This window comes from Mustela nigripes, chromosome 13 (assembly GCF_022355385.1).
Source record: "Mustela nigripes isolate SB6536 chromosome 13, MUSNIG.SB6536, whole genome shotgun sequence".
NCBI lineage: Eukaryota > Metazoa > Chordata > Mammalia > Carnivora > Mustelidae > Mustela > Mustela nigripes.
Genome location: NC_081569.1, coordinates 1,667,464 through 1,685,189, shown reverse-complemented (window position 1 = coordinate 1,685,189; position 17,726 = coordinate 1,667,464). Strand labels below are relative to the sequence as shown.

Below are 17,726 nucleotides of genomic sequence, written 5' to 3'. Positions count from 1 at the left end.
GCAGGACCCGGGCACCAGGCTATTCTCCCCACTTTCCAGACAAGGCACCTGAGCCTCGGACGACACAGCGACCCGTCCAGCGGGGGCCGGCATCAAAACCCAGGACAGCCGTGCCGAGGAGCCTCGCATGAGTGGACCGGACTGTCCAGCTCGGGGCCTTGTGGGCCAGGAGCAGGGCTGAGGCTGAGACACAGGGTGAGACTGCCCGGGGACGAGGCCAGAGCAGGGGCACCCCTGAGGGGGACGCCCCAATCCAGGCAGCTGAGAGACTCAATGGGGCCAGAGCCCTGAGCAAGCCGGCAGGTTGTGGTCACCAACCGGGCACCATCACCGGGACGGCTGTCGGAAGAGGAGAGGAGATGGCAGGGGTGGCATCTGTCAGAGTTTGGCCTGGGAGGACACAGGACAGCAATGTCACTGACCCACGTGGGCACCGAGGAAGTTTGACAGCAGCTCCTCTCACGCCCCGGCACGTGGGGGGCCCTGACACCAGCTCCGTAGCCTTGGACATTGTTTTGCCTTTGATCATGCTGGCTCTTTGCCCTTGTGTCCCTCGACAACAAATCACGGGAGGAAGCGTGACCTGCCTGTAGCTGGGAGCCTGACCTCCGGCCTCACGGCCGCCCCACGGAAGCACTGCCACACCCCTTTGCACAGACAGGACAGTGAGCTCTGAGAGGTGACCCGACACAACTCCGGGTCACAGGAAGCGGGGTCGAGCCTGGAGCCCAGGCTCTGGGCGAACATGCGGGCACACGGGTGGAAGCGGTGAGCTGGCACCACGGGGCCTGGAGCCGGAGGAACGTGTGGATGACTGAGCGGCAGGGGGCCTGTGTGTCCCTACGTTGCCACCCCCCAGACCCTGGGGCTGCTGCAGCCCCGGCCTTGCTCCCCGACCCTGCTTCCAAAGGGCCAAGATCAGGCCCTCGCAGCAGGGATGCCTGTAGCCGGAGGGCACCTGGCTCGGCCATGCCGGGCCCTGCGTGCCGGGGGCCCAGCCAGGCCCAGCAAGCAGGACACCTGCATCGAGGCTGGGGGGTGGGGCAGCCATGGGGGCCGTCCCTCGGGCTTGGGAAGCAGGGGCAGGAGCGTGGCAAGGCAAGAGAGGGGAAGCTGTGACGCAGCCCCCCTCAGCCCCAGGCCTGCTCTGCAGGTCCCGCGGGGGCCACCGGCTGTGGGGGCGCCGGAGCCCATGCGGAGAGGGAGCTCCAGCCCCGGACTCAGGAAAGGCGCCCAGACCTGGCCGGGGGCACGGCAAGCACGTACTTGACGTTGGTGTTGGTGCAGATGACGTACTCCATCTCGTCGGAGTAGGGGTTCTGGAACGTGAAGCTGCTGGTGCGAATCAGCATCCACTCGCGTGTCTTGGTGCGCAGCCGGTACATGACCGACAGCACCTGGCCCTTGAGCTTCACCACCTGCGGAGACACCGGTGGGAGGAGGTCAGTGCCCGGCGGCGGGGAAGCCCCTGGGGGCTCAGAACGGGCGCGTGGTGGGGCCGGCAGGACGGGGGCGGGGAACGGGTGTGGCTGGGGCGCTCCTCCATCTCTGCAGCCCGCGCTCTGCCACCAGCTCAGCGACACCCGCCTTGTCCCCGGACCTCTCAGCTTTTTCAAATGGTTCATGACGCTCTATCTGCTGAGTGCCCCCCTCTCTGCCCGGGCGGCGAGGCTGCTCTGGTCTGATTCCAGCAGCGCCCACTCCTCCGCCGCCCACATTAGGTGCGTGGTTACATTGTATCGGGGCACTTGCTGCTTCCTCCCTCTTGTCCATAAGCCCGAGTCTATGCCACAGCAGGGCTTCCAACCTGCTTCCCAACGTCCATCCTCACCCGGGTGTGACTGTTTACAAAGGTTTAATACCAACTCCTAGAGAAAGTAACTAAGCTGCCCGAGATCCGACAACGCTGCTGGGGAAGCTGGGAAGGAACCAAGGTCTTTGCTTCCAAACTACAGTGTGTTTTGCCTGCCCTGTTCTCCTGGCAGACACACACGATCCAGGCACAAGAAGATGCCGAGCTATGGGTGTGCATGCCCAGGGGCCGCCGGGGTGTGCACGGAGCACCCACAGGGCCAGAAGGCACATTCGGGCGGCAGCTCTCCAGGCTGCAGCAGAAACAGGAGCAGCTACGAATGACTGGTGGGTGGGCGGAGGCTTGGGTGTGAGCAGAGTCCTGGGGCAAAGCAAGGCGGCGGGTCTCTCCTCTCCGCAGGCCTGTGTTCTCCAGATCCTGGGGTTGCTCAGAACAGAGAAGGCTCTGGGCTTGGGGCACCTGGGCTGACTGACCATGAGTCCAAAGTGTGATCAGAGATAAGAACAGGGCCCTGGCCGCAGGGTCAGGGAGGGCCCATCTCTCCTCCTTAACTCCATGACTTGTAGTTTATTTCCGGCTGAATATCTGTGGACAGCCTAGGGACAGGGACAGGGAGAGACCTCTTGGTCACCTGAGTCCTGTCCCCCTCCCCATGCCCTCAGCCCCAAGCTCGGCATGAAGGAGACCCATGGAGCACCGTTTCTGAATTCTCGACAGGGCTTCTGGCCCCATGAGCAGGGCTGATGCAGCCTGGGCGCCCACCCTCTTTCGGCAGAGCCCCTGGGGAAACCGGACGGAATGAAACCTGGAGCTTGGACTCCCTGGCGGAGAGCCAGAGTGATAAGGAAACCAGACCAGCGCCCAGAGGGACACACACACTGGGTGAGGCGAGGCCCGGAGGCCAGTGGCCACGCCTGGCGGCAGGGGTGCGGTCACAGCAGGAAGCTGGCCCTTTCCTCCCAGGACCCCTGCTCTAGGTCACATGCCCCTGAGGTCACCATTTCTGAGGGGGTCCTGTGGGACAAGACACAGGGAAAACCGGTGGTCACCTTGCTCCCTCTGAGACCTGTGTCCTTGGGCTCCCTGAAGATGCCACACACAAGCGTCTGTCCTCATGGGACACTTGAGACCGTGGGGACCCTTAGCTTCCAAGTGGCAGACACTTGCCAAGACGCCGTCTGTGCACGAAGCTGGGCCCTCAGGCGGGAGAAGGAGCAGCGGGAGGGAGCAGCAGCCCCGCACCCTCCCAGGGCCCGGTTCCCGCTCAGCATGTGACCCAGGTCACCTCGTGTGGGCCTCCCTAGGGCACTGTGCGCGTCTGGCATCTGAGCCCTGATGGAGTTAAATGTGCCGCCAAGGCCTCCTGACTAAGCCGTGCCCGAGGCAGGACCGGGATCTGGATCGCCAGACCCCACGGCCCACCATCTCCAGGAGCACCTTTGGCCAAAGAGGAGCCCAGACACAGCAGGCTGAGCCCCAGCTCAGAGCCACACCATCAAGAGGACATCACGGGGTCCAGAGAGGGTTCCTCACGGAGGGGGCAGAAGTCCCCGGAGGGCTCGATGTGGGGACGTGGTCGGCGAGTGAGGCACCCTGGCAGGAGGCACACATTCTGTGCGCGGGAGCCGGGGGCGTGCGGAGGCCAGAGGCTGGGGAGGGGCGGGGCCGCACCCGGGTCCCTCCATCATGCCCTCCTGGGTCTGGGTCTGGCTGGGTCCCACCCTTCCACGCGGCTGCCAAAAGAAATGTAAGCCGGCGAGGGTCCGAGAGTGAGCCAAGGGCAGACTCGTGTCCCCCGCCTGGGCACAGGCCACCCCACCCAACCCAAATTCCTCAGGAACTTGACGGCACTCTGAGGGTCTCACGTCCGGGCCACGCAAATGCTCTGGTTTCAATCCAGAGAGTTCCAAGGCGGACTCCGGGTTGACACAGCTCCTTTGCCGCTTCTGCAAAAACAAGCCACTTCCCTCTATCAACATTCGTCCCCCAGTGGCTGGGGCCCAAAGAACACACACGAGGGGCTGAGGATGGTGCTCCAGGATGTCTCTGTGGCCGCCTGGCCCCTGCCCGCTGAGCGCTGTGACCACGGGGCCCCCGGTTCTCAGGCGCGGCTCCGGCTCCATGTCCCGCCTGCCGTGGGCTGGCCGCGCCCTGGGGTGAGAGGTCTGTGAGCCGGTGCCGCGGGATCGGGGGTAACCTTCCTCCTGTTTCTGTCCAGAACCACCCAGCTTCTGCTGGCGTCGCTGTGCAGTCCAACGCAGAGGCCTGTGTGCATGGCGACGGGAGAACATGCTAGAAGCGGGCAGCTCTGGCCCTCGCTCTGTTAATGCCCTGCTGAGGGTCTCTGGGCAGGTGACTGAAACTCTCTGCATCCCACCGTCCACCGTGAAGAGTGGGGCTGACGACGGATGGTGAGCGCAGAGGACCACCTGAGACCGTGTGGACCAGAGTTCTGCCTGGTCGCTGGCCGCGGAAGGACGCTCATTGCCAGAGCTTTGTTCCCACAGACCCAGAAGAGGGAAGCCGACCCAGGCCACCACGTAGTAAAATCTCCACGCACTGGCAAAGACGAGGCATGAAGGACGCACTCTGGCCGTGCTTCACGGTTCTCTGTTCACACTGTTCCAGAATGAAAGTCGCCGTCCACTTGGACTGCGTTGTCCCGGGCCGCTCACCCACGAGCACATGCGGCGTGGGCACCAGACGTGGGACCTGTCCGCAGGGAGCTGATGTGTCAGTAGACAGGATGGGGGGAAAGGGAAATCAGCGGAGAAACAATTACCAGCTGGAACTGTTCTGTAGGGAGAACAGGAGGGTGAGAAGGTGGGTGGGGGCTTTCCTTACTAGCATGGCCATTGACGGCAACTCTGAGAGGGCTGGAGTTAAAACCTGATCAATAAGAAGACATCGGTCCTGGGAAGAGTGGGGGGACCGCACTCTTTGCACAGAGGAACATGTGCAAAGGCCCTGAGGTTGGAAATAGCATGATGTGCTCAAGGCCCCAGAAGACCCACGTGACCATGAGCCACGAACGAGTGTGGGTAACACACGTGCAGCAAGGGTCACCTTGGACTGGCAGCCGTGGTACAAAGCTTGGATCAGATTCCAGGGGCACTGGGAAGCCGTGGGCATGTTTACGCAAAGATGTGGCAGAGCTGAATCTGTGTCTCCCAAATCACGTGGGGTGGGCAGGAGCCAAGTAGGGAGCCCGGCAAGGACACCGCCGCGCTGTTGAAGATGAGAGGGGGCGGCCTGGTCAAGGTTGGTGGGAAGGAGCACAGGGAGAAGGGGCCGGCAGCACATGCCTTTTGCGGGGAAGAGGACGTGAGGGCTGCACGGGGGCAGCAAGACCAGAGGAGGGGGCCAACTGGGTCTCAGCTCTGGGCCCGCGGAAGTAGGGGGTACGGGGGGCACGAGGGGGACACGGGGGGAGCAGGGAGACATGGACGGGACGGGCAAGCCTCTGGAGGCCGCGGGTGCTCGGAGCAGGTGTGGCAGGAGCGGAACGTCAGTGCCCGTCTGTGCTGTCCCCGGAGAAGGGGAGAGAAGGCAGGCAAGGACCGAGCCCAAGGGGCAGGCGGGGGCTCCGAGACCCCCAACACGGGGCGTGAACGGAGCAGATGTCGAGGGGAGCTGCCAGCGAGGGCCTGTCCCATCAGACGCCTGAGAGACTATTAGTCCCTCCTAGAACCGATCTCCAAGGCCCGCGTCCTAGAACACAGCCGAGTCCTCTCTTTCCTGGGCTCCTGTGAGCCCCCCAAGGTCTCAGAGGAGGAACTCGTTCTCTGCCGTCACGGCCGAGCGTGGGCCCAGGAGGCGACAGGCCCTCAGACTCCCGGTCCTCACGCGCCCACCGTGTGGTCTTAGGCACTCCTACGTCCCCGAGGCTCCGCTTTCTCTCCTGAGACGCAGTGGCAACGTCCCCCCACCCCCAGGACAAGCCCGCGGGACGCACACAGGTGTCTGTGGGGCGCAAGCACAACACAGAGCAGGTGCTCAGCGCCGGGCATCACGGTGGAGACGGGGTGACACTGAACGACTCAGTGACAGGCGGTCTCCCTCCCAGCTCCCCTTCGCTGTCCGCCCCGAGTGCCACCAAGCCTACAGGGGTCACCTCAGGCTGCGCCCCACCTGTCCTCTCCTCCCTGGACCGTCCCCAGCTCCCCACGGCGCCTCTGTTCTCAGGGTTCCCACACCTGCTCCCCGTGTACCCGCGCTGTCTCAGACCCACTGCTCAGCTCACGGTCCTCGGCGGAGCCCTCCCGGAAACGACGAGGGGAGAGCGTCTGCCCCCCCCGGGGGGCTCAGCAGCCTCTACCGTGGGTCCCCCCATGACTGGTGGCAAGTGTCACTCCAGACCAAGGGGCTACATGCGAGTCCCCAATAGGCCACATTCTTCCGCCTCTCTGGGGGCCGGGCACCCATCTGGAATGCTCTGTCAGGGGCGGGCTCCTCCTGTCCCCAGTTCCTTCCCCTGGGAGACTCTCCCTGCTTCCTCCCCACACCCCTGACCTCCCCATCATCTGCCCTTTGGACACAGGCACAGCTTCCCAGTGGGTCCCCCCTCCCCCTCAACTGGGAGTCCCGGCAGCCAGGCCCCTGACCGAAGCCTAGGGTAGCCCCCTGCAGCCTGCCTGGTGTGTCCCCCTGGCCACCTGCCCAGGCCCCCGGTGCCGCAGTAGCCGTCGGCAAGCGCTGGCGGTACCTGCTGAAAGCTCTCGCGCAGGTGGCTCTGGTCCTCGGAGTGGCAGAATTCCAGAATGTCCTTCCCTAGAAGATCCTGAAGAAAGAGACATGCCATGAGACGCCGTGATTCCCTCGGCGGATGCGTTGCCATTGGACGGCCGCGTCCTTGGACCCCCTTCGCCCCACGTCCCTCGGTCCCCCAGCGCGCAGGATGTCCCTGGGGCGGTGAGGGGCTGGCTTCGATGCCCGCCTGCCGTCCTGGGCGCTCCCGCCCACTCCGATCTCGCCAGGGCCCTGGACCAGCACCGCCGGAGGGTGATTTCGTTTCCATTTGCCTTCGAGAGGCAAACCGCAACAAACGTACTATAATAAACACAAGGACGCAAACACTAGCACGAGGACAGACAGGCCTGCAGTTGCTGAAATGCGGCCACGGACGCTCTCGGGGACGGACAGGTGCTGGGACCCCACGGTAACCGCACTGACCATCACCCGCTTCTTACTCAGAGCACCTGGCATGAGCCCAGAACAAAAACCAGCCAGACTCAGATAAACCGTCGCAGGGCTCCACGCGGGGGACGGGAAAGGGGTCCCGTGGATGAGTCTCAGGCAGCCAAGGAGAAAAATGACCTTGTTGGCCAGAACCCAAACCCCCGACAGCTTCCACGGGGGCGGACACGGACGTGGGCAGCAGGTCTTGTCTGCGCACCAAGGAGCGTCTTGACGCTCGGGGGTGCTGCTGCATAAACGAATCTGGAAGCAGCACCGGCCGAGGCGACGGCGACTTTGGAACCCGTGTCCCCCTCACTCCTTCCAACAATCTCAAGTTTGCATCAAACTCGAGATGTACAATTACTCGCAGGGTTCCCTATTTCAAGTTGGACTGTCTCTAGGTCTCTTCTTTATTGAAAGTTTATTTATTTAAGTAGTCTCTAACCCAACACGGGGCTTGAACTCACCACCCTGACATCAAGAGCTGCACACTCTTTGGACAGAGCCAGCAGGGCGCCCCTGGACTGTTTCTAGCTCTCAGATAATACGTGTTCTTGAAGTGCCCACGTCAACGTGTCCCAGCTTTGTTCCTCAGAACAGAGATCTTTTCCTTCCTTTCTTTCTTTTTTTAAAGGTTTTATTTTTTATTTTTTTTTATTTTGGGAGAAATTTGAATCTATGTAAAAGCTGAAAGGATCATATGAAAAACCCTGAATATCCCATCCCTAGATGGTCGCCTCTGCATTTGACTATCTTTCGGATGTGTGTGAATAAGAATATATGTAAATGAAAGCCACGGAGGTGTACACAAATGAAAAATCTTTTGTATCTACAGACACACTGAAAAACCTCTTTCTGAATCATTTGGAAGAAGGAGACAGTAGGACACCCGTCTCCAAAGTGTGTATCTCAAAAAAAAGAACATCCTGCAAAACCTTAACATTCCATATGACACCTAAAAATAAATAAATAAATAAATAAATAATTGTTCTATTCAATCACCCAATATTCCACACATATTAACCTTCCTTCGATTATCTTCCAAATGTCCCCTCTGGCTACCTGTCCTCAGCCCCGGGGCCTGCTGAAAGCTCTCACAACACATATGGTGATGTTCTCTGTGGTTTATTATTTTTTTAAGATTTTAGGTTTTTATCTGACAGAGAAAGAGAGAGAGTGAGTGCGTGCGCACACACGGCAGGGGGAGTGGCGGGCAGAGGGAGAAGCAGATTCCCCACCCAGCAGAGAGTCCGACGTGGGACTTGATCCCAGGACCCTGAAATCATGACAGCCGAAGGCAGAAGCTTAACCCACTGAGCCACCCAGATGCACTTCTCTTTGGTTTATTTTAATTTAGATTAATTTCTCCTGCCTTCTGGTGTTTCTTATGATGCTGACTTTAAAAAAAAAAGAAAAAGGTCCGGAACAGAGATCTGAAACTATACCCCTAGACACAAGTTCCAAACACATGTGAGAAACAAGGGATTAGGCAAAAATGAGTGAACATCTTTCAAGACGTTTCAGAGCCCTTCACATTAATCTCGTTTTTGAGGTTTGCAAGAAGGAGATGTCCCGTCTGCTGTTCATCTAAGTTCAGCGATTCCCACGAAGCATCTTAACTCTGGTTTGTGAACAACCAGAGAGACGGGAGGAAAGGTTAGGAGAAAACGGAAGAGTTGATGGTAAGAGTTAACGCCTTTCTTGCCTTGGAAGGACAGAGCTGTCTCCAGGCAGCAAGCTGGATTTTTACGCCGCTGGCTCTCGCACATATGAGACAAGTGCATCTCAAGTGAAGCTAAACCTCTAGCTGACTGCCATGGGCTGAGAACCGCCTACCTGGGGTTGGTAGCCGATTACGCTGATGCATCTCGGGTCCACGAACGTGATGATCCCGTCGGAGTTATGCCGAGATAAGAACTCCGTGGGCACTGACATCCCAGTCATGTCCATGCACACGGGAGAGCTGGTCACCTGGAAAGGGGACAGCCACACTGAGATGCTTCTGATGGAGACAGAGACGGGGGGGCACGAGAGAGGATGGGAAGAATCCACGTGGTGTCTGTCACAGATCCCAGCCCCAGTGTTCAAAGCGCACTGGCCACACCTCCCACTAACAGCCACCATGCGCTGCTTTGCACTGCGGGGGGCCCGTGTCCTTATTAGGCAGTGGGAATCCAAACCGTGTATCTCAGAGGGTGGGGTGAGATTCTGCACACCAAACCCCGGCACAACGCCTGGCACGTTGCTGGTGCTTGGGGACGCTAACACCCTTCCCTCCTCCCACTGTCCCCTTACTGAGGAGCCTGAGGAACTGGTCAACGAAATCGCAAAGCAGACATTTGCAGAGCGAATGCACTTCACCCACCTGTACGGAATAAGCCATGCTTATCACATGCTAATGAAACCTCTTATTCATTTGTCTGAGGGTGGAAGGAACTAGGACCCAAAAGCACGACAGGCTAGTGTGCTCTGGGCACACACCACCAGCAGGGGAAGGGCTGGCGGGGCCACAGGGCAAACGCGGAGGGGTCCAGCCCACTGAGTGGCTACCGTGTGCGCCAGACACCGAGCCCATGGGCTGCACCGACATGATGCGGCACATTTCATTTTCACGAGATTAAAAAGTCACGTTTCCCACGTGGCTTTTGAGAGGAGAGCTTCCAGGGAAGGGGCACACCCTCCGCTAAGAAGACGGGCTATAAGGAAGGAAAGCCAACGGGTGAGCTCATTGCAGGAAGTGCAGGGAAGAGGGAACGACTGATTTTGACGACGTGGATAAAGGCGTCCCCCCAGCGAGACCTTGGAGGAGGCATAAATACGAGTGAAGGGTGGGGTGGGGGGAAGAAAGGGAACAGGGAACAGCAGACAGCTGAAACAGCCCGCAGGGAGCTGAAACAGCCCGCAGGGCCCACAGGCGGGGGAGGAGCCTGTGGGTCTGCGGAAAAGGCTTACAGGAGCGTGGGAATCAAGCACGAGGGGGACGGGAGGGATGAGGCTGGAGAGGACTTAGTGCTTCATCTTGAGGACCTTGGGGAAGCGTTCAAGGTGATCAGCCCACTGCCCTGGGAGCAGAGGCTGACTCTGCTGTGGCTGGACTGAGTGGGGCCCTCTATAGCAAGGACTCCATGGTTCACCACCTGTTTCCCTGTGCTCTCCCAGATCCAGCCTCACCCCTGTGCAGACAGGGACCAGAAGCCAGAGAACACTGGGCACCCGGGGGTCAGAGTGGGCAGAGCCACATGCACCTGCTCCCTGGAATCGCAAGCCCCTCTCTGGCCCTGCAGAGAACCGTGCCCTCGCCCTCACCTGGAGTCTTCCGATGGCCACGAGGCAGTACTTGCTGCCCTGCCCCACCTCAGCGTCCTCCTCGGGGATAGTCATTCCTGGAATGAGAAAAGCCAGCGTCAGCGACATGCCCAAGGTGGGCAGCAAAGGGGCAAGAGCATCCCGGATGTTCATCTGTGAACCCAAAATGCAGATCCACAAGGCCCACTCGAGGTCTGCAAGGAAGTGAGTGAATTAGCCGGTGCCCACTCCTGCCTGGCTCCCCTCTCTGCCTGACGCCTCCGATAACTTCCTGGGGACCGGCGCCTGGGTATCTGTGCACGGGGCAGAGGAGCTCAAGGAAGATGAGATGCCCATGACTCATTTACACAATTGCAAAATTTGTAAATCGAGCTACAAAGGAAATCTCAGGAAGAGGTGTAAGGGGGCATTTCCGGTTATGGAAATACTTCCTTTACAGGGGCTAAAAGGAGAAATGGGTGATGGTTACTCAGCACTGATAACTAGTGCTTGATGGGGTCATCTGGCTGCCTCCGTCGGGGCTGCCTGCAACTCTTGATATCAGGGTTGTGAGTTCGAGCCCCATGTTGGATGTAGAGATGACTTAAAAACAAAGTATTTAAAAAAAAAAAGAAAAGAAAACCAGTGCTGTGGGTGGGTGGGACTTGGTTACAACAATACTCCGTGTTCTTTGGTCAGGAAAGAGTCTTCTGCTCTGGGCAGTAGGGCCTGGCATCCGGTCGCTCACGGTGCAAGGTTTTGAGCATCTGCAGTTGGTTATGACAGTTGTAGGGAGGTAAGCGCCTTCCATGCTGCCCAACACCTCACAGTGTCTCTCAGGACACTGGGCTCCACTTCTCCAGGAATGGGATGAGGCTAGAGGACATGTCTGTCTAGGTGGCCTCGACACACCCCTGGCGAGCCGCTGCCCAGATCTAAGTGCTGGGGAACGTGGGAGGCAGCTGCAGAGGAGTGGCGGGAAGAAGGGGTGGGCACGGGCGTCAGCAGGAGGAAAGAATGAGGATCACACTCCATTCCGACCCACCGCCTCTGGCTGGGTGGTACCTGGCGATCTTTAGGTTATCAGCTGGATGTCTGGATTTCCTTTATTTTTCAAGCATCCTTTGTGTAGTACTCTCAAGTAATACATGATCTCTAAACACAGTTTTGACTTAGGCCCCAGCAATAAAAAGACAGATATTCCCAAGTAAAAATGAGCAAAGGATCTGAATGTTACTCCAAAAAAGATACACAGATGACTAATAAGCACATGGAAAGATGCTCAGCATCATGAATCACTAAGAAATGCAAATCAAAACCACAGTGAGATACCACCTCACACCTCTCACGATGACTCCAACAGGAAAAACATGCAATAACAAGTGTTGGTAAAGACGTGGAGAAATTGGAGCTCCGTACATCACTGGCAGGAATGTAAAATGGCGCCAGGGCTCTGGAAAACAGTCTGGCAGCTCCGTCATGAGGCTAACCACTGGCCCACCATATGACCCAGCCATTCCACCCCAAGTGGTACATCCAAGAGAAATAAAAACATCTGCCCACACAAAACCAAAACCTGTACAGGAATGCTCACGGCAGCTCTATTCACAATAGCCCCCCAAAGTGGAAACAACCCTAACATCTAAAACCCACTGATGAGTGGATGAGCAAAATGGGTAACTCCATACAATGGAATGGTCTCCAGTCACAAATAGGGAGTGTGACTCGTGCTACAGCATGGGAGAACCTTGACAGCATTGCAGGGAGGGAAAAAAGGCAGACACGAAAGATCACACACCCCATGAGTCTATAGGAAATGTTCAGACGATGCCCGCCCATAGATATGGAAAGCAGGTGCCTAGAACTTGGGGAGGAAGGGGACTAGCCATTGTTGTGTATGGAGTTCCTTATTGCGGTGACAGAAGTATCCTAAAACTAATTTTGTTGACAGCTGCAAAACTATCTTGGTGCACCAAAATCCAAATAACGAAACGCTCAAAGTGGGTGATGGAGGCATGTAAAGAACTCGGTCCTTTAAGGAAGTTCAGGTTTACTGAAGATTTGAAGATGTGTTCATTATATCTCAACAAAACTGGTTAAAAAATGATTTTGGGGAAAAAAAGAGGTGGCATTGAAGGGAGTAAGAAGCTATTCCAAAGTCCCATCAAAAAAAAAAAAAAAATATATATATATACACACACACACACACATATAGAGGCTCCTGTGTGGCTCAGTGGGTTAAAGCCCCTGCCTTTGGCTCAGGTCATGATCCCAGGACCCTGGGATCGAGCCCCGCAACAGGCTCTCTGCTCAGCAGGGAGCCTGCTTCCCCCTCTCTTTCTGCCTGCTTCTCTGCCTACTTGTGATCTCTGTCAAATAAATAAATAAAATCTTAAAAGAAAAAAATATGTATACCAAAGGCAACATTTCGGTATACATCTGTCCAGTCTTTCTGGAGTAAGTGTTGAAATTAGAAAAATAAAAGAAAAGTGTTAAAATTAACTTTAATTATGTTAATACTCTTTATGCCCTTTACTGTGTGTCTATATATATAATGAGATGCTTTTTTCCCCCCTTATATTGTTTCGTAACCTGCTTTGGAAACTGTAGAACTTGCTGGGAAAATCTTTCAACGTGTTTGAACATCTGTCTTTCACGTTTTCTTCCTACGGATGCACCGTCCTTCATCCGACCCATCTCTATGGTTCTCCACACGTGGTGCCCCAGCTCACTGCTCGCCTCAGTAGTGCAACCATACACATCCTTCCAGAAAAGTCTCTGAACGTAACGAGGGCTTCCTTCTTATCAAATTCCTGGAAGGGAAATCGCTGGTTTGAAGAACATATATGGTACCTGACTATCCGTTATATTTGCCTTTCTTTTATTTCACCCAATTCAGACTTGTTTTCCATTTGTTCCTTTATGGACAGCCTGGGAAGGCATTTGCTGTACAAAAGATCTGTCTGGGGTTTTTCCCTCACGAATTTTGAAACTCTCCTTACATAGTAAGAATATATGGGTCCCAGGCAAGTTTCTTACTAAGTGTGTTTCCTATAAAGTATTTTCTCTGTTTGTTTTTATATAGAATATGATTAAAGTACATAGAATCCAAACTGTTTTTACTCTCTGGTTCCTGCCTTTGGGGTTCATTCTCTGAAATGACCTCTACCCTACAGTTATGGAAAATATTCACCCACATTTTCAAGGAGTAGTTTCAAAGTTTCATATTTATCTTTAATAAATCTGAAATTTATTTTGATATGTTTGACTTCATGTTTTCCCAAACGATTAGTCAGCTGTCCTCAAATGATGTACTGCTGACTAATTTTTTCCTTTTCCCACTAACTGAAATGCTTCCTTCATCACACAGCACATTTCTAAAGAGACTTGGGTCTCTTGTAGGTCTTTGGTTCAATAATTTGACTTTTAAGTTCAATTTATCACATTTTAATTATTCAGGCTTTAACATACACATTTTCAGGTTTGGTATGGCAATTTTTCCTCAGTACTCTGCTTATCAGGATTTTGTTGGCTATTTTTATATTTATTGGCCCATATGAATTTCAGAATTAACTTTCACTTGAAAGAAATGTCAGTGGCACAATTACTGAAATGGTAGCAAATCTGCACACGGGCTTGGCATGAACTAAAATGTCTGTAATGTTAAAGCTTCATATCAAAGACCATGCCTGATGCTCCAGATAAATGGCTCCCACGTGCCCCTCAACATTATTCTGCAGTTCAAGCGCTCTTATATATTTCAAGTTTATATATATATATATATATATATTTGTTTGTTTTAAAGAGAGAGCACACGCACAAGCAGGGGGAGCAGCAGCAGAGGGAGAAGCAGGCCTCCCGCTGTGCAGGGAGCCCAATGCGGGGCTGGATCCCAGGACCCTGGGATCATGACCTGAGCTGAAGGCAGACACTTAACGACACCCAGACAGAGCCACCCAGGTACCCCTCATGTTAATATTTTTAACACATATGCTGCAACATTGCTCTCCAAAAGGGTATGTTTCATATTGTGATTTTTTTTTCTTTTCTTTCTTTCTTCTTCATTTTCTTCTTTTAATTTCTAAATGGCTCTTAGTCTCCGGGAAGACCTTCCACGGATTGGATCCGGTTTTTCAGAGAGATCGTCGCATCATCTGCAAACTGTTCATGAAATGGTAACTTCATCGTCCTGTTCTTTCCTCTCTTCCTTCCCTCCTCTTTATGGCTTTACGGCCGTGGGTAGAAGTGACACAGTGTTGGTGCGTGAGTGTGAGAGCGAGCCTTACCCCTCCCCCCGCCCCCAGCGGAGACCCGACCCAACCAACGACCAACGGTCCCCATTCCGTCAGGTGCTGATGGGCGGCTCCAGCATTCCTTCTGTCTCTGTTAAGGAAATCCAGTTCTATTATTAGTTTATAAAGATATTTATGTTTAAAGTTTACTAACTGAAATGAATTTTTGTCACACAGGCTTTCTCCTTTGGTTAATTAATTACATTAACAGATTTTCTAATGTTAAGCCACTTAGTCTTGCAATCATTATGTGAAACCATTCATTTGGTTTGCTAACACTTGTATTTAGTGTCTTACACTGACAAATGAAATTCAGTTCACAGTTTTGGGTTGTTTTTTTTTTTTCAATATACTCTTAGCAGTTTTTGTACCAAAGTCGTACTAACTTGAACAAACAAAGCACACTTTCCATATCTTCCTCTACTCTGCAAGTGTTTAAATAATTTGCCCATAAAACCTCCAGGCCTGGTACCCCGTAGAGAGCAATTCTTTGCCAGTTTTTACAATTTTTTTAATCTACCTTTTATTTTTTTTTCTTTTCTTTATTCAAATCTGGTTACATATTTTCCCGGAAATTAGTTTCTTCCTAAAAATCTTAACATGCATAAATCTCAATTATCCATAGTTTGTTCCTGAGTTTTTACATATTCTCTGAAAAAATCTCTTCATTCTTAACATGCATTTATTTTTCTTCTTCTTTTTTTAAAATTAGAATTAGATTGTCAGAGGTTTCCTCCTTTACAAGTCTTCATGAAGAACCATGCATCATTAGGGCAATACTTTTGTTTCCAAATAAGATTTTTTCATTTTTCCTTCTTCATTAACTGCATCTTCTTAGTCTGCACACGACACTTTGTTTTCTTTTCCTTGCTCATAGGTCAAATAAATTCTACTTGCATAAATTAAATTCCCAATTTTTAAGTTAAATTCCTAATTTTCCCACATTTAATAATGAAAGCATTTCGAGACACAGCTCTCTTTAAACCCTGTTTTAGCCATGTGCCCCAAGTCTCGAGATGTTGTGGGGCCATGGTTGCTAATTACAAAATAGTTTGTAATTAGGGTTTCATTTGATCTCTATCCTTCACCAGAAGTTACTCAGGATAGATTCCTTTATACCAATAGTTGATTTGCCCTTTTATAAGGATACCAGTTATACGGGATCAGGAACCCAGCATGTTTCAGTATGACCTCTTTTTCACTTAACTAATTACATCTGCAAGGACTCTATATCCAAAGAGGTCAAATTCTGAAATATTGGGGCTTAGGACTTCAATCTATGAATTTTGGGAAAACATCGTTCAGCCTATAGTGCCTTCCATGGGTACTCTGTGTCTGCTTTTGCCCTTCCTAGTGGGTCAGCCATGACACAGACGCTGCACATGAGCTGAGACAGTGCCCTCCTGTGTCCCTCACAAGCATCACGAATTGAGCATGGGCTTTTCCCCACTCATTAGAGAAGCAGACCCAAAATAGTTCATCAGAATGGGCCATAAAACAAAACCAATTTGCCATTTCTGTTTTCTTACTTAGTGTTTTGTTATAAAGTTGCATACATTCTTTCAACAATAATGATTAAATAAAAATGTTAAACAGTGATATTGGCAAATCTGGGAGCCTCCCAGATTGGTGCTGCAGGGTGCGTGATCAGGAGATGCAAAGAGAGACTTAGGTACCAAATACTCGCCAGCTCCCTCCTATGCTCTAAGCCCCGTGCCCGCAGTTTATATACCGCAGAAATGCGCACGACATGGTCCTTGCCCTCCAGGTGCACCGCAGAAGCAGGGAAAGCAGATGCAAACCAGGTGTAATAGTAACCATGACAGGATGCCAATAAGGTGCCTGGGAGGTTGGTGGAACCCTGGGGAAGGCTTTATCGACAAGGACTGGCGAGCATTGGGTGTGTCTGTCTGGTGGGACTGGCAGGCCCTGGGGACGGATGGCTCTGGATGGCACGGGGGGGGGAGGAGGTTTCACGTGGTGTCATGGTGACTCTGGTGTGGTTACACCGACGTCTGGGCTCTGAGCACCCGTGCCATCAGGGGGTCTCGCATGTAAGGCAAAAACCTACACACGCCTCATCCATCTGGAAAGTTCTCACTATCATCTTAGCAACCAGAACGAGGTTTCTGTGCTTCCCTCACAGATGTCCCGAGACCATTCACTACAGTGTGCGTACTCTGCTCTCGAAACAGGCTGCCAGGGCCTAACCCATCGCCTGTTTTATTCCCTTTAATGCAGGATGCTAGCACATGGGGTGTGTCGTTGTTTAGGCCATGAAGGATGAGAACCTGCAATTTGTGATCAGCTGGAGACAGGATAAAAAAAGGCACATGGGAAGAAACAAGTGTCAGCCACCAGCTGATGGACTTGACAACAGCAAATCCTACAGAGAGCAAAAAGAAACAAACTAAAGCAACCACCAATGAAACAACACCATCAGGGGGTAGCAGTGGGCTGAAAAGCCCTGAAGACATTGCTGAATTGTATCCAGCCCTGGAAGTCTGTCACAAGAGCTTGGAACCAGCAGGGAAAGATGAGACCATGTTCTGTGTCCCTCATTCACTCCATGCAGCAAAAAACAATACAACAAAATCAGGAACTAAATGTCAGGCTAGAAGAAAATACTTGCAACATACAATAAACAAAGGTTTAATATTCATAACATTATAAAGACCTCCTCTAAATAAATGAAAAAAACACACCACCTGACAGGAAAATGGGCATACACCATGAACAAGCAACTTGCAGGGGAATACAGAGAGTCAACATACCCAGGGAAAGACGTTCAACCTTGCTAAGAAAAAAAATCCAATTTGAAATACATCCTTTCCCCCCTACACTATCAGACTGGCAAAACTTACAAAACAATGGAATCATTGTCGGTGGGAATGTGGACAGACACACTCCCATCTTGCCTTGTAGGGTAAATATGGCAGTTTCTACGAAAAAGGACTTATAGCTTTATTATTCCAATGCTGAGGTGACCCGGCACACACACCAGCACTCGTGGGTCAAGAATGTGCACAAAGACATTCACTGAAGAATCCCCTGCAGGAGCCCCAACCTAAAAACCACGTCAGTGCTCCCATCTGAGGAATGGCGATGAGCTACTGTGCAGCCACTTTAGAGAAGGAAGTAGCACTACATGTCCTACC

General features: G+C 53.1%; 1 protein-coding gene across 7 annotated transcripts in view; it reads right to left on the bottom strand.

Annotated features, from left to right (window-relative positions):
• Positions 1-17,726, bottom strand: part of ARNT2 (aryl hydrocarbon receptor nuclear translocator 2) — a 144,069-nt gene that overhangs the window by 27,314 nt on the left and 99,029 nt on the right. For all 7 annotated transcript variants that reach the window (XM_059371427.1, XM_059371429.1, XM_059371428.1 and 4 more), the window contains exons 9-12: positions 10,298-10,374; positions 8,828-8,962; positions 6,519-6,593; positions 1,267-1,418 (exon numbers count right to left, since the gene is read on the bottom strand). In XM_059371427.1, the coding sequence (XP_059227410.1) occupies positions 1,267-1,418; positions 6,519-6,593; positions 8,828-8,962; positions 10,298-10,374 (439 nt within the window). The remainder of the gene's footprint in view (positions 1-1,266; positions 1,419-6,518; positions 6,594-8,827; positions 8,963-10,297; positions 10,375-17,726) is intronic.